The 23,481-nt window shown below is 30.5% G+C and overlaps 2 protein-coding genes across 12 annotated transcripts in view; both read right to left on the bottom strand.

Annotated features, from left to right (window-relative positions):
• Positions 1–10,436, bottom strand: part of LOC119609103 (phosphatidate phosphatase LPIN1) — a 37,329-nt gene extending 26,893 nt beyond the window's left edge. For 4 of the 9 annotated variants that reach the window (XM_037963796.1, XM_037963799.1, XM_037963790.1 and 1 more), the window contains exons 1-2: positions 9,927–10,436; positions 9,462–9,707 (exon numbers count right to left, since the gene is read on the bottom strand). The gene's annotated coding sequence lies outside the window, so the exon portion shown is untranslated. Of the gene's footprint in view, positions 1–9,461; positions 9,720–9,914 lie in introns of those variants that run through there. The other 5 variants (XM_037963791.1, XM_037963797.1, XM_037963794.1 and 2 more) reach the window with 5 other exon arrangements.
• Positions 10,437–17,199: 6,763 nt separating this feature from the next.
• LOC119609097 (PDZ domain-containing protein GIPC3) lies at positions 17,200–23,228 on the bottom strand. Of its 3 annotated transcripts, none has more exons than XM_037963785.1 (2): positions 23,206–23,228; positions 17,200–18,989 (listed from the first exon to the last, which is right to left on the bottom strand). In XM_037963785.1, exon 2 carries the CDS (start codon positions 18,929–18,931, stop codon positions 17,918–17,920), a length of 1,014 nt encoding a protein of 337 aa, XP_037819713.1. In that variant the 5' UTR covers positions 18,932–18,989; positions 23,206–23,228; the 3' UTR covers positions 17,200–17,917. The 3 variants fall into 3 exon arrangements, with proteins under 3 accessions (XP_037819713.1, XP_037819711.1, XP_037819712.1); XM_037963783.1 differs by lacking the exon at positions 23,206–23,228 and adding an exon at positions 22,191–22,655; XM_037963784.1 differs by lacking the exon at positions 23,206–23,228 and adding an exon at positions 22,343–22,655.
• Positions 23,229–23,481: the final 253 nt, after the last annotated feature.

Genomic DNA, 23,481 nt, shown 5'->3' with positions numbered 1-23,481 from the left:
GATTTAATAGCAAATTACTTTATTGAAATTTACAACTTTAAATAAGAATTTCCTAAATGGTTTAGGGAAAACACCTGATCTTATCAATTCCTGTTTTATTGAGAGATATCATCGAATGACGTTCTTTTATTTACATGATTAGCAAAATCTATAAAGTTATTGATTACAATTAATCTAATGTTTACATTATTATTTAATAAATATTACTTATTTGCAATAAAACTGAATTATAAATTATTTACTTTTGTTATTGAGAGAAGGCATCGATTTTAAATACACAGGGAATATCGTATGATTATGATCAGCAAACGCAGGATTTGGTTAGAGCAACTAATTTCTATAACTACTAAATAAAGACTAGAATAGACTGTTGACTAGACTACAGACTAGACTATAAACTAAACTACAGGCTAGACTATAGACTAGACTACAGGCTAGACTATAAACTAGACTACAGGCTAGACTATAAACTGGACTACAGGCTAGACTATAGACTAGACTATAGACTAGACTATGGACTAGACTATACTATAGACTAGACTATAGACTAGACTATGGACTAGACTATACTATAGACTAGACTATAGACTAGACTATGGACTAGACTATACTATAGACTAGACTATAGACTAGAACATCGACTAGACTATAGACTAGACTATGGACTAGACTATAGACTAGACTATAGACTAGACTACAGGCTAGACTATAGACTAGACTACAGGCTAGACTATAGACTAAACTATAGACTAGACTATAGACTAGACTATGGACTAGACTATAGACTAGACTATAGACTAGACTATAGACTAGACTATAGACTAGACTATAGACTAGACTATAGACTAGACTATAGACTAGACTATAGACTAGACTATAGACTAGACTATAGACTAGACTAGACTAGACTATAGACTAGACTATAGACTAGACTATAGACTAGACTATAGACTAGACTATAGACTAGACTATAGACTAGACTATAGACTAGACTATCGACTCGACTATAGACTAGACTATAGACTAATAGATGACTATAGACTAGGACTATAGGACTAGACTATAGACTAGCACTATATGAACTAGGCACTATAGACTAGACTATAGATAGACTTATAGACTAGAACTATAGACTAGACTATAGACTAGGACTATAGACTAGATCACTAGACTTAGACTATAGACTAGACTATAGACTAGACTATAGACTAGATATAGACTCGACTATAGACTAGACTATCGACTAGACTATAGACTAGACTAAGACTAGACTATAGACTAGACTATAGACTAGACTATAGACAGACTATAGACTAGACTATAGACTAGGACTATAGACTAGGACTATAGACTAGACTATTGACTGACATAGACTAGACTAGTATAGACTAGATCGATGACCGATTTGTCACTTTATCAATAGAAAAATTATCTAAGATTTAGTTCTTTAAAAAGTGTATGGTAGCACAAAGTCAATCAACAGAAATTGGGCACTATGCCGCCACTGACCGCCGTAGTAAAAGTCTAAATTCGGCTAAAGTTTTAAGCCGGAAACTGTTGTAATGTAAACTGAGACGATTTTAAGCAGCTGCTGAGTATTACTTCAATATTCAACTATTAGTCGGCTTTTAGTTGCCGCCACATACATTCGTAGTTAAACGCCGTCGGTTGCAGTTTCGATCGTCTTCGCTCTGTTAAAAGTGAAAATTCGCCAAAAGGGATTTGAACTATTTTCCTGATAGAAGGACCTCGTTAAATCGACTATAATGTACATAATGACTTAGAAATATATACATTTTATAAAATTATATAATTTAAAAACAGTTTAACGAATTAATTTACTAATATTATGACATTTAGTGTAAAAATCCGCAATATCCAAAACCTTATTAAAAATTCTTAATAAAATTATACAAACGTATACCATAAACGTATATCATAAATTTATTATAAATTACAATTACATTTTGTATTTGTTTCCCTATAATTTCTTACAATTATTTTATTAAAAATTCTATAAAACAGCAATTAGCATTCTGACTAAACTTAATTTCAAACTAAAAAACTTTTCATTTTGCCTTGAAAATTGTTCAATATTCTGCTCTCTCAAAAAGTGTTTGTTGAAAAAAAGGTATTTAAATTTAAACGTTATCTCAGGCCTACAACAGTTGTTTGATTATAACACTATATTCTATCTATTATTTAATTTATTTAGAATATATGAGTTTTTTACGTAAAAATTTCAATACACAGATGTTGTTAAATGACAATTTGTAGAGATTTATTTATTGCTGACTATAGCATGATGACGCTAAAAAAATCTGTTTAGTTTTCTTTATATTTTTTAGATTTTTTTGCGCTGCATTTGTTTTCTTTTTTTTTTGCCCCGGTTTTGATTTGGCAAACTGACGCAAAACGTGAACCCACCACGATCAAGACCAATAACACAGTATTGTCGTAAATAAAAATTTGCTCGAGTGTTTTAAATAAATGAATATTTTAATTCAATTTTTGTATTTTGTTAGTGTGTATTAAAGAAGAAAGGAAATAGGTTTTTTTATAAAACGTGAAATTTTAAAATATGTTTTAACTATAATTAAACCAAAATAATTTTGTTTAATTTTGAATCTTAAAACTAGTTTTCTTTTAGCTAGAGTTTTAGTTAAGAGTTCATTTAAATACCACTACCTTCAAATTTTTAATTTAAATCTTTTTATTTAAGTAGTTTTGCCATTTGTTTATTTCTTTAAGTTCTCTTCTTATTTATTTGTTTTGTTTTATTATTTTGTCTTGTTTTCTTGTAAATTTCGTTTGGTTTTAAAAAGTCTCATTTGTCCTTGAAATCTTTAAGAAAAATTAAATGTGTTTCTTTTACATGTAATTGTTAAGATTTATTATTAAACATTTTTAGTCTATAGTCTAGTCTATAGTGTAGTCTATAGTCTAGTCTATAGCCTAGGTTATAGTCTGGTCTATAGTCTAGTCTATAGTCTAGTCTATAGTCTAGTCTATAGTCTAGTCTATAGTCTAGTCTATAGTCTAGTCTATAGTCTAGTCAATAGTCTAGTCTATAGTCTAGTCAATAGTCTAGTCTAGTCTATAGTCTAGTCTATAGTCTAGTCTATAGTCTAGTCTATAGTCTAGTCTATAGTCTAGTCTATAGTCTAGTCTATAGTCTAGTCTATAGTCTAGTCTATAGTCTAGTCTATAGTCTAGTCAATAGTCTAGTCAATAGTCTAGTCTATAGTATAGTCTATAGTCTAGTCTATAGTCTAGTCCATAGTCTAGTCTATAGTCTAGTCAATAGTCTAGTCTATAGTCTAGTCTATAGTCTAGTCTATAGTCTAGTCTATAGTCTAGTCTATAGTCTAGTCTATAGTCTAGTCTAGTTAGTCTATAGTCTAGTCTATAGTCTAGTCTATAGTCTAGTCTATAGTCTAGTCTATAGTCTAGTCTATAGTCTAGTCTATAGTGTAGTCTATAGTCTAGTCTATAGTGTAGTCTATAGTCTAGTATATAGTTTAGTCTATAGTCTAGTCTATAGTCTAGTCTATAGTGTAGTCTATAGTCTAGTATATAGTTTAGTCTATAGTCTAGTCTAGTCTAGTCTATAGTCTAGTCTATAGTCTAGTCTATAGTCTAGTCTATAGTCTAGTCTATAGTCTAGTCTATAGTCTAGAATATAGTCTAGAATATAGTCTAGTCTATAGTCTAGTCTATAGTCTAGTCTATAGTCTAGTCTATAGTCTAGTCTATAGTCTAGTCTATAGTCTAGTCTATAGTCTAGTCTATAGTCTAGTCTATAGTCTAGTCTATCGTCTAGTCGATAGTCTAGTCTATTAGTCTATAGTCTAGTCTATAGTCTAGTCTATAGTCTAGTCTATAGTCTAGTCTATAGTGTAGTCTATAGTCTAGTCTATAGGTCTAGTCTAGTCTATAGTCTAGTCTATAGTCTATAGTCTAGTCTATAGTCTAGTCTATAGTCTAGTCTATAGTCTAGTCTAGTCTAGTCTATAGTGTAGTCTATAGTCTAGTCTATAGTCTAGTCTATAGTCTAGTCTATAGTGTAGTCTATAGACTAGTCTATCGTGTAGTCTATAGTCTAGTCTATAGTCTAGTCTATAGTCTAGTCTATAGTCTAGTATATAGTCTAGTCTATAGTCTAGTATATAGTTCTAGTCTATAGTCTAGTCTATAGTCTAGTCTATAGTCTAGTCTATAGTCTAGTCATAGTCTAGTCTATCGTCTATCTATAGTCTAGTCTATAGTCTAGTCTATAATCTAGTCTATAGTCTAGTCTATAGTCTAGTCTATAGTCTAGTCTATAGTCTAGTCTATAGTCTAGTCTATAGTCTAGTCTATAGTCTAGTCTATAGTCTAGTCTATAGTCTAGTCTATAGTCTAGTCTATAGTCTAGTCTATAGTCTAGTCTATAGTCTAGTCTATAGTCTAGTCTATAGTCTAGTCTATAGTCTAGTCTATAGTCTAGTCTATAGTCTAGTCTATAGTCTAGTCTATAGTCTAGTCTATAGTCTAGTCTATAGTCTAGTCTAGTCTATAGTCTAGTCTATAGTCTAGTCTATAGTCTAGTCTATAGTCTAGTCTATAGTCTAGTCTATAGTCTAGTCTATAGTCTAGTCTATAGTCTAGTCTATAGTCTAGTCTAGTCTATAGTCTAGTCTAGTCTATAGTCTAGTCTATAGTCTAGTCTAGTCTATAGTCTAGTCTATAGTCTAGTCTATAGTCTAATCTATAGTCTAGTCTATAGTCTAGTCTATAGTCTAGTCTATAGTCTAGTCTATAGTCTAGTCTATAGTCTAGTCTATAGTCTAGTCTATAGTCTAGTCTATAGTCTATAGTCTAGTCTATGTCTAGTCTATAGTCTAGTCTATAGTCTAGTCTATAGTCTAGTCTATAGTCTAGTCTATAGTCTAGTCTATAGTCTAGTCTATAGTCTAGTCTATAGTGTAGTCTATAGACTAGTCTATAGTGTAGTCTATAGACTAGTCTACAGTCTAGTCTATAGTCTAATCTATAGTCTAGTCTATAGTCTAGTCTATAGTCTAGTCTATAGTCTAGTCTATAGTCTAGTCTATAGTCTAGTCTATAGTCTAGTCTATAGTCTAGTCTATAGTCTAGTCTATAGTCTAGTCTATAGTCTAGTCTATAGTCTAGTCTATAGTCTAGTCTATAGTCTAGTCTATAGTCTAGTCTATAGTGTAGTCTATAGACTAGTCTATAGTCTAGTCTATAGTCTAGTCTATAGTCTACTCTATAGTCTAGTCTATAGTCTAGTCTATAGTCTAGTCTATAGTCTAGTCTATCTAGTCTATAGTCTAGTCTAGTCTAGTCTAGTCTATAATCTAGTCTATAGTCTAGTCTATAGTCTAGTCTATAATCTAGTCTATAATCTAGTCCATAGTATGGACTATAGTTTAGTTTATAGCCTAGACCGTAGTCTAGTCTATAGTCTGGACTATAGTTTAGACTATAGTCTGGATTAAAGTTTAGTCTGTATATAATTTAGTCTGTAGTTTGGACTGTAGACTAGTTTGTAGTCTGGGTTATAGTCTAGACTATAGTCTAGATTGTAGTACAGTCTATATTCCGGACTATAGTCTAGTTTATCATCACGTTGCAATAGTCAACTTGTATTGCAAAAACCGCAATTCATTCTAAATTACGATGGCGTGAAGTTAACAAATAATTATTAACAAATTATTGTTGTTGTGTGTGAAATTTATCAAATTTGTAATTACATACACTTTCTTTGTGTAGAAAATTACATAATTAAAGAAAAGAAAAAAAACGTTATAATTTGGAAAAATTTGTGGTTAAGTACAAGTTAAAATTTGAATGAATGACGTTTACTTTGGTTGAAATAGGATTTTTTATGAAACAAAGAATGTTTATTTAAATAAATATTATTTTTATTTTGTTTATATTAAAATAGAAAATTAAATGACTTGCAAGAAAAAAATTTCTTTGTTTTGAATTATCATTTTATTAACACTTAGTTATCAAATACCGGGACGTCTGCATCTAGAGTTATAGGCGTTAATTAAGGAGCTAAAAATAATTTTTGATTGTGAATTTGAAATTCTTTGTTTGAAAAGTCGCATAATTTTACAAACCAAACTTGTTTAAATTTATAACCAATGTTTTAACAAAGTTCAATTAACTACTTCATTACAACAAATACATAGCTCGCACTACCCTCAAAATGAATTATTAACTAAACTGTATTTATTAATATTAATTTATTTTGTTATAAATAAAAAAATAACAATTCAACATTTTTTTCTTTGCAATTGTATAGACTCTTACACGCACTCATTTTTTATATAAAATGTACATTGAACTTAAACATTCGCTAGCTACAAGTAGATAATTTATTTTATTTATTATTATTATTTTAATATTATATTGATACCCCTACATTCAATAACTTTATAAAGAAAAAGAAGAAAAGCAATCAAAACGTAATATTATATAGAAAAATATAAACATTAAACGAAACGCAACAACAATTTTCTTTATTGCGATTAATGAGTCAGTAAGAAAATAATATAATATTATTATTAATTTTTTTTGTTTTACAAAAAAAAAAAAAAAAAATACAAATAAAAAATCGCATGATATGAAATATAATCAAACAATACAATTGTACTTTTTCCCTTGTATTTTTTTAATTTTTTCAAATAATTTGACATAGAAAACCTTGAAGAAATAAACAATTTATTTACTCGTTAAAGGTTTTTAATATTATTATAGTTTAGTTAAGTATAATGATAAGAGTTCATTAAGTTAACATATACCTTTGTGCTTTTTTAAACTAGGGTTAAAAGTTTTGGAAGAAAAAACGACAAGGATGCAATTCTTATAACTAAATTTTGGAAAAATAATCTCTAGTAGCTAATGCGATATGTGTTCAATTAATATAAACATATGAACATAGAGACGGACATACAAATAAGGTTTCAAAATATATAGTAAAATTAATTTGTAATAATTACAAACGAAATGCAAATCGTATAACGAATCCTTTTTAAGGCCGATAAAACTTTAATTGTTAAAAAATAACTCAAAAGTGTACATTTTTATTCAAGAGATCAATTTGTGACCTAAACATTTGAAAATGATTCGAGTTCGTGTTATTTGTTACGATCTGCCAGCACAATGAAAAATATTGATCTTCAAGGCGGGGATTTTTGCTAGTGGTCCCACTGAAATCATGAAGAGTTCTTTGGAAACCATAGATGCCATAAACAAATTAAATTTCCTTCTCACAAAGGTGAAGGATACAATTACGGTTGATGAAAACCAAGTCTAGTTATCCTATCTCTATCTATCTTCTATCTATCTATCTATCGAATCTACTATCTAGCGAGCTATCTATCTAGCTATCTAGCTTCTTCTATCGATTAGGATTATCATCTATCTACTAGCTACATCTATCTAGCATCTAGCTATCCGCTATCATCGATCAGCTAGCTAGGAGATCTAGCTTCTAGGGCTAGCTATCTACGAGCTATCGACATCGAGCGATCATCAGAGCGAGCTAGACTATCTACAGCGAGCGAGCGAGCGAGCGAGCGAGCGAGCGAGCGAGCGAGCGAGAGAGCGAGCGAGCGAGCGAGCGAGCGAGCGAGCGAGCGAGAGAGCGAGCGAGCGAGCGAGCGAGCGAGCGAGCGAGCGAGGAGCGAGCGAGCGAGCGAGCGAGCGAGCGAGCGAGCGAGCGAGCGAGCGAGCGAGCGAGCGAGCGAGCGAGCGAGCGAGCGAGCGAGCGAGCGAGCGAGCGAGCGAGCGAGCGAGCGGGCGAGAGCGAGCGAGCGAGCGAGCGAGCGAGCGAGCGAGCGAGCGAGCGAGCGAGGCGCGAGCGAGCGAGCGAGCGAGCGAGCGAGCGAGAGACGAGCGAGCGAGCGAGCGAGCGAGCGAGCGAGCGAGCGAGCGAGCGAGCGAGCGAGCGAGCGAGCGAGCGAGCGAGCGAAGCGAGCGAGCGAGCGAGCGAGCGAGCGAGCGAGCGAGCGAGCGAGCGAGAGCGAGCGAGCGAGCGAGCGAGCGAGCGAGCAGCTATTCTACTATCTATCTATCTATCTATCTATCTATCTATCTAAGCTATCTATCTACCTATCTACCTATCTAGCTATCTATCATCTATCTAATCTATCTAGCTATCTATCTATCTTATCTATGCTATCCTATCTATCTATCTATCTATATATTCTATCTTAGATATCTATCTATCTATCTATCTATCTATCTATCTATCTATCTATCTATCTATCTATCTATCTATCTATCCTATCGATCTATCTATCATCTATCTATCTATCTATCTATCTAGCTATCTATCTATCTATCTATCTATCTATCTATCTATCTATCTATCTATCTATCTATCTATCTATCTATCTATCTATCTATCTATCTATCTATCTATCTATCTATCTATCTATCTATCTAGCTATCTATCTAGCTATCTATCTATCTATCTATCTATCTAGCCACTCCCACAAACCGCTTCATTTCAAAAATATTGGGCAAGTTTGCCCTAGTCTACAGAAAATTTACCAGTCTCTTAAAAAACAATGTCTCGGATTTGAATGAATAAAAATTCTTTAATTCTAAACTAGCAGGTTATGCTTTCTTAATCTGTATATTAAAAATGAATGGCAAATGCCAAAATTTATTATACAGTTTCTTTGGCAAATTTAAATTAATTTAAATGTTAACGGATATTTAAAGTCTGGCAGACAGACAAAACACAAAAAAACTACCATTAAATGAATAGCAAAATTATCAAATAAAACAATTTACATACACATAAATACGTAGAGAAAAAAAAAATAATTTAATGAACTGCATAAACAGAAAATAAAATACGTAAACAACAACACAATACAAATGAAACTTAGAGAAAATCAAACATTCACAGATGTTGTTGCTGGGGGCCTTAAAAGATCGAAAGAGAAGAGGTTCGTTCAATTAATTTACATAAAAACAAACGAAAAAACACTGAGAATAACAACAAAAATAAAACACTCATACTCAAATAAATGACGTTAAACACAACAATGCAAATATGCAGTTTGCAATGGAGATACAAACAACTAATGTTTCTTCTTTAACAGCTGAAATGTAGTTGATGTTGTTGTTGTTATTGGAGGTGTTTTTTTTTTTTTTTTTTGAAGTGTTAAGAATACAGGGAAAGGGGAATAGTAGAAAAAAAAACAATATTTCTTTTTAATAAACAAACGTGTATCCAAAGTCCAATCATATGTTTTTAGTGTAGACATTTGCAAATGTGAATAAAAAAAGATGAATAATAGCAAAAGAAATTTAAAATGAAATTGATGATTATTAAAGAAGAAAGTATAATAAAAATTAGACAATTTTCTAAAGAATTTCTAGAGATTTTTTTTTTTTAAATTTAATTAATAAAATATTTATGTATGTACCTATGTTTTTACCTTCCGTTTAAAAAAAAATAGCTGCTGCGTGCAATTGGATTAGTTTTCTTTGTTGCAATTTACTTTTTTTTATAGAAAAACTAGCGAGTTGCTTTTATTTTATTAAAAATTTATTATTAACAGTTTTTTCTTTAACACTTTTTAAAAAACTCACTCTATTTCACTATTTCACAATGTATTTTCTTTATGTTACTTAAAACTTTGCTAAAAAACTGTGTTTTTTTAATTACAACACTTTTTTTACAAATTTTATTTTATTATATGTTTTTAGTGTAGACATTTGCAAATGTGAATAAAAAAGATGAATAATAGCAAAAGAAATTTAAAATGAAATTGATGATTATTAAAGAAGAAAGTATAATAAAAATTAGACAATTTTCTAAAGAATTTCTAGAGATTTTTTTTTTTTAAATTTAATTAATAAAATATTTATGTATGTACCTATGTTTTTACCTTCCGTTTAAAAAAAAATAGCTGCTGCGTGCAATTGGATTAGTTTTCTTTGTTGCAATTTACTTTTTTTTATAGAAAAACTAGCGAGTTGCTTTTATTTTATTAAAAATTTATTATTAACAGTTTTTTCTTTAACACTTTTTAAAAAACTCACTCTATTTCACTATTTCACAATGTATTTTCTTTATGTTACTTAAAACTTTGCTAAAAAACTGTGTTTTTTTAATTACAACACTTTTTTTACAAATTTTATTAGTTTTTTATAAAAATCTATAAATAATTTGTGTAATTAACTTGTTTTTTTCCTTTACTGCTTTTAGTTTTTATTTATGGTTTAATAGGGGTTATTTTTTTCTTTTTATTTTAAATTTTTCTTTATTTTAGGGGTTTTTCCCTATAGTATTTTTTGGGTTCTTTGTTTTCTAAAAAAAATTGTTTCTTGTAGTTGCTCCGACAAGTGCGATTATTAAACTAAAACTTGCGCGTTGACGACCTCGAATGTTATAAGAAAAATAATACAGTCAGCCGGAGCCAGAGTCAGCCAACGAACGAGCCAACCATAGCAAAATTCAATAAAAAACACAACAACAAATACACCACACATTATACCACAACAAAAAACAAAACAAGAAAAAAATGTTTTAATCAAATTATTTTACTACTACTAACAGCTGAACAAATGAGTAATAAATACTTTTAGTAGCGCACTCTCTATCTTTGGAGCTCACTCTCTCTCTTGTTGGGGGGTTTTGCAAAAATTCAAACCAATAATTTGTAAACAAAAAAAAGCTTCCCATAATTTTTTTTTGAAATTCTCTTATTAAATGTAACTACCCAGCGGTAAATGAAACAAAGTACTTAGATAATATTCGATGACATCAGTATGACGTTCTAAGCGAGCAATCTAAGTACTTAGAGTGCAATATATGCGTAATCCAACATATCATGCACTTTAATTATAACATAGATTACGATTTAAGCAGAGAGTTAGCTGCCTTTTTCATGTTGTTTTTTGTTTTTATTTCTTTAAAAAAAAACTTAACTAAAGTACCGTTTTATTTTTCTTTTGTATACTACATACATGAAAAGAAGAATATTTTTGTTTCAGTTTAAAGTTGATCTTTTGTAAGTGACGTTGTGTTTTGTTAAAAAAGTTATTTTATTGTAAAAATTTAAAATAATTGTGGTGATCTAAATGGCAGAAACGGACTTAAAAATTGGGGTAAATGTACTTCATATATTCTAGTTTTAATACTGACAATTTCCTCTTGATTATTTACAGGATCTCTAAAGGAAGATTACCGAAAGTTTCAAAAGAAAATTAAGATTCATTTCATTTATCTTATCTTTTATTTTTTAATTATATTTTTATTGAATTAACTATAATACATGTTTATTATTTGATGATCATTTTTAAATAAACTTGCATAATTTTAAAATAAATATAAAAAATATATATTTTTTCTATAACATAATCGGAAGACATGGTACTTTAACTTACAAATGCAAATAGGATTGTAATCTACATACATTACATTCTTATTTGCAAGCGTTTATAGGCGTCTCATTAACTTCGCTTAGAACTCCACACATAATGTAAGTGAAATATTAATTTATCTTAATGATATTGTGGCTTACATTATAAGCGAGAGCACATCGATGAGGCAGCCTAGGACACTTTTATGTTAAATCTAAGTGGAAGAATAAGTTAAAGCATCACCACTGACTGCCACGAAATATCACTTAGATAAGCGAGTACATAATGTGTATTTTTACCGCTGGGTATGTACTCTTAATGATCATTATCATAAGCAACTACTCACATTTAAAGCTTTTTTTGTTGATAAACTAATGTAAACCTTCATACATACCTATGTACGTAATTAAGTGCGAACCAAAGAAAAAACAAAAAATTAAAACAAGTTTTTCTTGTAAAACAACTTTTCACTATTTCCAATACACACACAAACTGTTATACATAATTCTTTTTTATGTTTTCTTTCATATATGAGAAATCTAAAGTTGTTTTGATCTTTTTAAAGAACGTCTGATTAACTACAACAAAACCAATAACAACAGCCAATATGTCTTTATTTTGATTTTTCTAAGACTGGGGGTGTGTTCGATTTTGTATTAGTGTACTCTATTCCACTTATGCGTTTCTTGTGATATTTGTCTATAGTCTAGCCTACATTCTATATTTTAGTCCGTAAATTAGCCTATAGTCTAGTCTAAAGTTCAATCTATAGTTTAGTCTAAATTCTAGTCTATACTCTAGTTCTCGTCTATAGTCTAGTCTATAGTTTGGACTATAGTCCAGTCTATAATCTAGTCAATAGTCTAGTCTATAGCCCAGTCTATAGTCTAGTCTATAGTCTAGTCTATAGTCTAGTCTATAGTCTTGACTAAGCATAATCTTTTCTATATTACAGTCTATATTCTAGTTTATAGTCTTGTTTATAGTGTAGTCTATAGTCTAGTCTTTAGTTAAGTCAATTGTCCAGTCTAGTCTATAGTTTAGTCAACTGTCTAACCTAGAGTCTAGTCTATAGTCTAATCTATATTTGCCTATAGTCTAGTCTATAGTCTAGTCTATAGTCTAGTCTATAGTCTAGTCTAGTCTAGTCTATAGTCTAGTCTATAGTCTAGTCTATAGTCTAGTCTATAGTCTAGTCTATAGTCTAGTCTATAGTCTAGTCTATAGTCTAGTCTATAGTCTAGTCTATAGTCTAGTCTATAGTCTAGTCTATAGTCTAGTCTATAGTCTAGTCTATAGTCTAGTCTATAGTCTAGTCTATAGTCTAGTCTATAGTCTAGTCTATAGTCTAGTCTATAGTCTAGTCTATAGTCTAGTCTATAGTCTAGTCTAGTCTATAGTCTAGTCTATAGTCTAGTCTAGGTCTAATAGTCTAGTCTAGTCTATAGTCTAGTCTATAGTCTAGTCTATAGTCTAGTCTAGTAGTCTAGTCTATAGTCTAGTCTATAGTCTAGTCTATAGTCTAGTCTATAGTCTAGTCTATAGTCTAGTCTATAGGTCTAGTCTATAGTCTAGTCTATAGTCTAGTCTATAGTCTAGTCTATAGTCTAGTCTATAGTCTAGTCTATAGTCTAGTCTATAGTCTAGTCTATAGTCTAATCTATAGTCTAGTCTATAGTCTAGTTATAGTCTAGTATAGTCTAGTCTATAGTCTAGTCTATAGTCTAGTCTATAGTCTATTCTATAGTCTAGTCTATAGTCTAGTCTATAGTCTAGTCTATAATCTAGTCTATAGTCTAGTCTATAATCTAGTCTATAGTCTAGTCTATAGTCTAGTCTATAGTCTTGTCTATAGTCTAGTCTATAGTCTAGTCTATAGTCTAGTCTATAGTCTAGTCATAGTCTAGTCTATAGTCTAGTCTATAGTCTAGTCTATAGTCTAGTCTATAGTCTAGTCTATAGTCTAGTCTATAGTCCAGTCCATAGTCTAGTCTATAGTCTAGTCTATAGTCTAGTTTATAGTCTAGTCTATAGTCTAGTCTATAGTCTAGTCTATAGTCTAGTCTATAGTCTAGTCTATAGTCTAGTCTATAATCTTGTCTATAGACTAGTCTATAGTTTAGTCTATATTCTAGTCTATAGTTTAGTCTATATTCTAGTCTATAGTCTAGTCTATAGTTTAGTCTATATTCTAGTATATAGTCTAGTCTATAGTCTAGACAATAGTCTAGTCTATAGTCTAGTCTATAGTCTAGTCTATAGTCTAGTCTATAGTCTAGTATATAGTCTAGTCTATAGTCTAGTCTATAGTCTAGTCTATAGTCTAGTCTATAGTCTAGTCTATAGTCTAGTCTATAGTCTAGTCTATAGTCTAGTCTATAGTCTAGTCTATAGTCTAGTCTATAGTCTAGTCTATAGTCTAGTCTATAGTCTAGTCTATAGTCTAGTCTATAGTCTAGTCTATAGTCTAGTCTACAGTCTAGTCTACAGTCTAGTCTACAGTCTAATCTATAGTCTAGTCTATAGTCTAGTCTACGATCTACCCATCAAGCTAACAATATTAGAAGAGCATCATACCTACATCGAACTAAAAATTTCTGATATTTCATTTCAAGACATAACTCTTTGCCTCCCAAACTAACTCATGAGTCATGACTAATATAATATATTTTCTTCTGGCGAAAAACGTGAATATTAATGTACATATTTTCCTAAACAATCCGAAATATTTTGAGTATTTTTTTTTTGTAAAATTATTACTCATACCTACTATATTATAGTTTTATAACCTAAATTATTTATGGTAAAAATATTAAATTTTATTTATACTATATGTAGGTACACTTGAAAATATGCGCTGCTGGGAAGAAAAATAGTTGTCGAACAATAAAGAAAATAGAAGAACCATTTTTTTTATCAATGAAAGCAAAATAATCATAAACAACTGGTAAAGAAAATCAGTTCAGAAGAAAAATAGACAGAAAAACTAAATATATGTATATTTGTATGGTCGGTCGAAAAAACAAGGTCAGACAGTCTATAAGGAAGAAAATGTATAATATATAAAACAGCTATGCAAAATTTAAAAAAGAAAATACACTTGAAAGTGTGGGGAAATGTTATTTAAATTTGTAGGATGTTTACGAAATTTTAGATAATTAAGAGACCCCTAGTGGTAATGTAATTGTTAATACGTGGGGAACATTCATGATTACAATAATAGTGGAAGATTTGAAGAGGCAACAAGAAATGTTTTCATTTTGTATGCGTAGGATTTGTTTATAATAAAGTATGAAATATATACATAAATCTTCTACGAATCAGGGGCCGTATTTGTTATTGAATGATAACAAAAAGAAAATTCGATATGAACTATTGAAAACTTAATGATAATTCCTATCGAAAAAGTAATTTAGATAAGAAAATGTGATTTCTTGTTTGTAAGCTAATGTTATAACCTGAAATATTCTATAGGCTGAACTTTAGTCTAGTCCTGTCTGCAGTCAAGTCTGTACTCTAGCCTAAAGTCTAGTCTAAAGTCTTGTTTACAATCAAGTCTAAAGTCTAGTTTATAATCTAGGTATAGTCTAGTTTAGTCTATAGTTCAGTCTATAGGCTAGTCTATAGTCCTGTCTACAGACTAGTCTATAGTCTATTCATTTCAATAGTCTAATCTATAATGTAGTCTATAGTCTAGTCTATAGTCTAGTCTATAGTCTATAGTCTAGTCTATAGTCTAGTCTATAGTCTAGTCTATAGTCTAGTCTATAGTCTAGTCTATAGTCTAGTCTATAGTCTAGTCTATAGTCTAGTCTATAGTCTAGTCTATAGTCTAGTCTATAGTCTAGTCTATAGTCTAGTCTATAGTCTAGTCTATAGTCTTGTCTATAGTCTAGTCTATAGTCTAGTCTATAGTCTAGTCTGTAGTCTAGTCTATAGTCTAGTGTATAGTCTAGTCTATAGTCTAGTCTATAGTCTAGTCTATAGTCTAGTTTATAGTCTAGTCTATAGTCTTGTCTATAGTCTAGTCTATAGTCTAGTCTATAGTCTAGTCTATATCTAGTCTATAGTCTAGTCTATAGTCTAGTCTATAGTCTAGTCAATAGTCTAGTCTATAGTCTAGTCTATAGTCTAGTCTATAGTCTAGTCTATATTCTAGTCTATAGTCTAGTCTATAGTCTAGTCTATAGTCTAGTCAATAGTCTAGTCTATAGTCTAGTCTATAGTCTAGTCTATAGTCTAGTCTATAGTCTAGCCTATAGTCTAGTCTATAGTCTAGTCTTATAGGCTAGTCTATAGTCTAGTCTATAGTCTAGTCTATAGTCTATAGTCTAGTCTATAGTCTAGTCTATAGTCTAGTCTATAGTCTAGTCCATAGTCTAGTCTATAGTCTAGTCCATAGTCTAGTCTATAGTCTAGTCTATAGTCTAGTCTTATAGTCTAGTCTATAGTTTAGTCTATAGTCTAGTCTATAGTCTAGTCTAGCTAGTCTAGTCTATAGTCTAGTCTATAGTCTAGTCTATAGTCTAGTCTATAGTCTAGTCTATAGTCTAGTCTATAGTCTAGTCTATAGTCTAGTCTATAGTCTAGTCTATAGTCTAGTCTAGTCTAGTCTATAGTCTAGTCTATAGTCTAGTCTATAGTCTAGTCTATAGTCTAGTCTATAGTCTAGTCTATAGTCTAGTCTATAGTCTAGTCTATAGTCTAGTCTATAGTCTAGTCTATAGTCTAGTCTATAGTCTAGTCTATAGTCTAGTCTATAGTCTAGTCTATAGTCAAGTCTATAGTCAAGTCTATAGTCTAGTCTATAGTCTAGTCTATAGTCTAGCCTATAGTCTAGTCTATAGTCTAGTCTATAGTCTAGTCTATAGTCTAGCCTATAGTCTAGTCTATAGTCTAGTCTATAGTCTAGTCTATAGTCTAGTCTATAGTCTAGCCTATAGTCTAGTCTATAGTTTAGTCTATAGTCTAGTGTATAGTCTAGTCTATAGTCTAGTCTATAGTTTAGTCTTTAGTCTAGTGTATAGTCTAGTCTATAGTCTAGTCTATAGTCTAGTGTATAGTCTAGTCTATAGTCTAGTCTATAGTCTAGTCTATAGTCTAGTCTATAGTCTAGTGTATAGTCTAGTCTATAGTCTAGTCTATAGTCTAGCCTATAGTCTAGTCTATAGTCTAGCCTATAGTCTAGTCTATAGTCTAGTCTATAGTCTAGTCTATAGTCTAGTCTATAGTCTAGTCTATAGTCTAGTCTATAGTCTAGTCTATAGTCTAGTCCATAGTCTAGTCTATAGTCTAGTCTATAGTCTAGTCTATAGTCTAGTCTATAGTCTAGTCTATAGTCTAGTCTATAGTCTAGTCTATAGTCTAGTCTATAGTCTAGTCTATAGTCTAGTCTATAGTCTAGTCTATAGTCTAGTCTATAGTCTAGTCTATAGTCTAGTCTATAGTCTAGTCAATTGTCTAGTATATAGTCTAGCCTAGTCTATAGTTTAGTCTATAGCCTAGTCCATGATTTTTCCAAAATTTTGAATATATTTCGATGCTTTTTATATAATTATATAGACAATATGTATAGCAAACGAAAGCTATTTGAAAGCCCTTTTATATGGTACTAGAAACAGGACTATGTGCTTGAATTATAAACAAAAATATGAAGGAAACTATAGGTTTTAAGGGATTTTTTTCTTAAAAATATGTATTTTTATAAAAAATCTGCTAAAGAAAATAAAAAAAAAACTTACCAAAATAATAATAAACAATTAAAGCCGTTAATAAATTGTCAGTTTACATATTTTCAAATGTTTATTTAAAAAAAAAAATCAGCGTGTAAAATATTTTGCTATACAAGTAAAAATTTTGAATTAAAAATTTAAGACAAATAGTAATAAACATAAAAAATATTATGTATTTTAAAATTAAATTAAACCAAAAATAAAAAATTTGAAAGACATAAAAACTGATTTTACATTTAACATAAAATTTTATAAAATAAAATAAAAATATTAATACAAATTAATTAAATGTTTAAAATTATAAATTATAATAAATATTGGCAAATGAAGAGGAAAAAAATAATAAAAATAAAGTTATTAATAAAAATACTATTAAAAGTATTTTGATTGTTTAGCAATATATTAATAATAACTATGAGAGTTTAACAACGGTCAAGAAGTATTTGTTATTTTTTTTGTTTAAAATAAAAAATAATTAATTTTATTAGTTAAATTGCAAATGCTCAAGAACGTTTAAAAAAAGGCCTCATCATGTTAAATTTTGTTTAAAATAAATTGAGCAGAATGTTTAAACAATTTTATTTTTATAATAATTTCTTTAATAATATTTGTCTTTTTTTTTGAGAAAGTGTTTTGAAAAGATTTTTCTAAAGAATTTATCTCTCTACCTTTAAACATCATCATTCCTATAAATATAAACAGTTTTTTTTTTTTGTTAAAAAGCATAAATTAATTTATGAATATTTTTGCAACAATTTTAATTCTATTCTTTTTTTTAAATATTACAAATTTTTGGCGGCCTTTTTACGTCTGGCATCTGTTATAGCACCCCAAAGTTCTATGATGAAATCATCGGTAAAACCAAATGATTCTAAATCGGAATTATCAATGGCCTCGGCAAAATCCATGGAATTTGTTTTATCACTACCCAGATCCCAGATTTGGGTGGCCAATTCGGTATCATTGATGCCCATAAATGATTCGAGTAAATTATTTATGGCCTCTATACCCGCCTGCGTTGAATCATCGAATTTTTCCTCTATTTCCACATTACCATTGGCCTTAAAACGTAAAGTCTCTTTGCCACTGCCATAACCACCACGTCCCGAGGTTATGCGTGATTGTGAACGGGGTCCTATACCCTGAAAGCCGCTCTTCATGGGCTCCACCAAACGCAAGGTAAATGTAGAGCCGGTGGGTATTTCCTTCAGCAATCTGGCCACCTCATAGTGACGTTTACCCACCATAGTAACACCATTTAATTTCTCTATATGATCTCCCACCAATATATGTTCAATGCGATCGATTACCGAGCCCTCTTTAATGCGCTTAATAAATGCAAAACCAGCACCATTATCGGTAATTGTTAGACCCAAAGCATCTTCTGATTTCAAAATTTCAATTTCCTTGGGCTGTCCTTTACGATGGGCAAATATGAAATCATCTAAACCTATCTGGCCGCCCAGCAATTTCGACATATCCACCTTGTGTGAGTTGAGGGTACAGAATAAGATTTCATCGGCTGGTATCTCATAACATTCGGCAATTTTCTTATATAGTTCTCTTACACTAGCAAAACCGGTTATTAACCCGGTAGGACTGCCATGGGCCAATTGACAGTGAAATACTAATTGTGGTTTTGTGACATTTGATTCGGGCATATTTTGATTGGCAACTTTACCACTGTGTCCATTCATTGAATTCTGTTTGCCATTGGCTAAGGTACCGTTATTATTGTCATATAAAGCCGTATTGGAGTCGGGTATTTTGGGTATTTTCTTGGCGAATAGTGGCATTATTATTTATGTGTAAGTTTTAACGAAATTTCACGTAGTTTTTTGTCAATTTTTAAATCTGTTTCGGAGAGAATATTTCTTTTATTGAGTTTGAGTTCTTCAAATATTTATTAAATTTTATTTACATTATTCGTAGGGGTGTAACCAAATGTGGATGAAATTGTTAGTTTTCATTATGTATGTATGTATGTATGTTTTAATGTTTAAATGTAAACCACAGCCATGTGCAAATATTTAGTACCATAAACCAGAAAAGATAATATATATTTAAATCTGACCTCTATATTCTATAAGTCTCACTTTTTTAATACCTTCAACTTTGCGAGAATAGTATAAGTAAGTTTTTCATATCAAGTATATATAATTTGCAATCTTATCATAGATATAGCGATGTCCGTCTGTCTGTCCATATATTTGATGAAATCAAATTTCTGTAAACTCTTTAGAATTCAAACCTGATACCATTCTATTAGACATAATTTCAAGAATTTTCCTTTAAAATCAGCAAAATCGTTCAATAAATATTCAAAATTCTGAAAAAGATAACAGGTATATCAAAAGAAAGATATTTCAGAGAGCTTTCATTCTAAAAACACATACAACCAATACATATGAAGTCCAAGAAATCGTATGCAATACATGACACCAAGTATATGGATCTGTATTTGGTTGGATCAGAATAAAGTCCGAATAAATTTAATGCGTTTGACGCCAACATTGGTTGAATTAAGTCATATTATTCCGATTACTTTATTCGACTGCTATTTGTTTGGATTAATCTACATCATTTTCAGTAAAATGGGTTTTACTTCAGAACAAGGCAGATATGAAGTTATCATCACAAATTAAGAAGACTATTGTCTAGACTATAATCGACTATTGTATTGTGCAGGCTATTGTTCAGTCTATTGTCCAGATCACAGTCCAGACAATGTCCAGACTATAGTGCCGATAATAGTCCAAACTATAGTCCAGACTTTTGTCCAAACTATAGCCTAGTATATTGTCCGGACTAATGTCCAGACTATAGTCCAAACTATTGTCCACACTATAATCCAAACTATTGCGCAGATTGTAGTCCATACTATAGTCCAAGATATAGTGCAGACTATAGCCCAGGCTATAGACTCATGTCCAGACTATATTCTAAACTATTGTCTACACTACTATTGTCCAACCTAAAGTCGAGACTATAGATTAAACTATAGTCCAGACCATAGTCCAGTCTATTGTCCAGACTAGTGTCCAGACTATAGTTCAGACTTTTGCCCAGACTGCAGATGAGACTATTGTCCAGACTGTTGTCCATACTATATTCCCGACTATTCTCCACACTCTAGTCCAGACTATTGTGCAGACTATATTCCACACTATTGACCATACTATTGTCCACACTATAGTCCACACTATAGACCAGATTATAGTCCAGACTATAGACCAGATTATATTCCAGACTATAGTCTAGGCTACAGTCCAGACTATTGTCCAGAAAAGTTCAGATTATTGTCCATACCATAGTGCAGACTTTATTCCAGACTATAGCCAAGGCTAATGTCCAGACTATTGTCCACACTATAGTCGATATTATTGTCCAAACATAGACCAGATTATAGTCCAGACTATAGTCTAGATGACTGACTACAGTCCAGACTATTGTCCAGACTATAGTCCAGACTATTGTCCAGAAATGTCCAGATTATTGTTCACACATAGACCAGATTATAGTCAAGACTATAGTCTAGACAACAGTCCAGAATATTGCCCGCACATAGACCAGATTATAGTAGAGACTACAGTCTCTGGTCCAGACTATTGTCCACACATAGACCAGATTATAGTCCAGACTATAGTCCAGGCTATAGTCGAGACGACAGTCCAGACTATTGTCCAGAATATAGTCCAAACTATTGTCCAGACCAAACTACTGCCGGGATTTATACCAGACTATTGCTCACACTTTAGACCAGCGTATACATAGTCCAGGCTATTGACTAGGTATATTACAGGCTATTGTCCAAACTATTGTCCACACTATTGCCCAGATTATAGTACAGACTATTGACCAGATATATTCCTGACTAAAGTCTAGACAATAGTCTATTGTCCAGACTATTATCCAGATTATAGTCCAAACTATTATCTACACTATAGTTCAGACTATTGTCCACACTATAGTCCAAACTATTGTCCACACTATAGTCTAGATTATAGTGCAAACTATTAACCATATTTATTTCCAGACTATTATCCAAACTATAGACCAAACTACTGTTCGGACTATAGTCTATACTATTGCACACACTATAAATCAGACTATTGTCCAGGCTATTGTTCACACTATAGATCAGACTATTGTCCAGGCTATAGCCTAGACTATTGACCAGCCTATTGTCCAGGCTATATTCCATATCATCTAAACTCAAGACCAGATTATAGTACATAAATTAGATCACAGTATAGACCAAACTACAATTACATTATATCAGATATAATCAGACTATAGTCAAGACTATGGTTTAGATTACTGTACAGAATATAGTCTAGATAGTACATTACAGAATACCATTCTATTGAATGGTGATCATTATTCCGAGAAATTAGGATAGGTTCCACCTATGTCTCTTTGTTTAAACTATTACGAATTTTAAATAAATCATAGACAAACTAGTCCCGGTCCATACAGTAATCACAAGCCGTAGCTGATCGTTTAAAAGTCTGATTAGAGCCGTTTAACTTTAACAGTTATACAAAGTCCAGAGCCAAGAATCTTTAACAGTTGAAGTAAAGAGGCTAAGTATATACATTTAATTAATAGTAGATCTTCTGATGGAGGTAAAATATTGAAAAATATTTGTCAATGATCACTAGATCTTTGTCAGTTCCGTTTCCTTTATAGTATATATCAAAAAGTCTATAAGTGTTTTTAAGTTTCAGGTACATTCAATTATCGATTGTTATCGTTGAAAAAAAAAACCAAACACTTTATTTTACAGATTAAATTTATATTTATAATATTGTTTTGAGTCATTTTGTTTAAAATTTGTTTTAAATTTTTAAAATATTATTTATTTTGTATTTGTTTATACAAAACTTAACAAATTTTTTTAATCAATTAAATTAAATGACGGTCATGATGAAGATGATTAATAATTAATAATAAGATTATGATAAAAATGTGGACAAGTTCAAAACATTGAATTAGTATAAAATTTGTGATAATAAAGTGAGGTTAGGTAATGTTTAAGATTTTATTATTTACATTATATTTATTGTTATGGTTATTTAAGTTGTTTTTTTTTTGTTTTTGCTACACTTTTAAAAATATTTTTGTTAACAATTTTAATTTAAAAGAAATCCACTAAACCAAGAAATTAACCGTAATAATAACTTTTGTTTAAATTTAGCACTCACGATGTTTTATTACTACTTTTGTTTTTAAAAAAAATTTCTATAAATTAAATTTGATTGAATACAGGCGATATTTTGAGTAGAAATTCTTTGTGTATTTTATCACATTCGGAAAACGTTGTCGACGACAATATAGAAATTGTTAAAAGATAAGATTTCAAAATTTAGACAAGAAGAATATTATTATTATTATTATTTTTTCAATGTGTGTGGTTGATAAGAATTATTTGTTGTTGTTATTTGTTTAAATTATTTCCAAGTTAGATAGCGTATATAGAGTTGATAACAATTTCTTTGGATATTCCCGTTTATATTACGTTACGTACCGTCTTCTTACAACACAAATTTAATACTGAATTGTTTTAGGAAGGTGCACACCGGGCAGCCACACACTCTAAAGCCTAAAGAGCCTCAACTAGGGTGATGAAAAAGTCGAAGTGCAAGCACTTTAAATTCTATTTTTGGTCTGACATTACAACATAATTTAGACAACCACTAGAGAAAATTTCTTAATAAAAAATGTTTAAGTTGATAATAAGCAAAACGCACATTTTAAGCACAAGAACATTTTATAATAAAATATGCTTTTATTTAACATAAAACGGAAATGCAATTGAGGGAAAGTAGGTACCAGCAGCATAAGTTTTTTCTAGCTATTTGTAGAAAACACTCCCTAGTTATTTAATATTTGTAAATGAAATGAACATTTCTTTAGAATTTAATTGATAAACTATATTTTAGTTAAAATGTTTTCTAAATATTTGCACACTTATTTTTTTGCCGTTTTAGCGTGTTTTTTTAAACGCTTCACTCTACATCAACTTATATTTTGTTTAAACGCAATTAATTTGATAAAAAAGAATCACCAGAAATTTTTAATGAAATAATAAAATTTAGATTTTTTATAAATTTAAAAAAAATTTGATTTTATTTATGAATAAAAATTTGTCAAATAAATTTGTTTGGAAAAAAATGTGTATAAAGAAAACATGATTAATACATACACTGAGAGAAATTTCATAATAAATGGTATTTCAAAGTAAAATTTAAAGGAAATTTTCGAAAATTACCTTTTTAAAGGAAATTTTCGTAAATTTACCTTCTTAAAGGAAGATTTTGTAAATTTATCGTCTTAAAGAAAA

Source organism: Lucilia sericata, unplaced genomic scaffold (assembly GCF_015586225.1).
Source record: "Lucilia sericata isolate MDLA Ls3-8-SP2 unplaced genomic scaffold, ASM1558622v1 Contig000928F_arrow, whole genome shotgun sequence".
NCBI classification, from domain to species: Eukaryota; Metazoa; Arthropoda; class Insecta; order Diptera; family Calliphoridae; genus Lucilia; species Lucilia sericata.
This window is presented reverse-complemented; position numbering and strand designations above follow the sequence as displayed.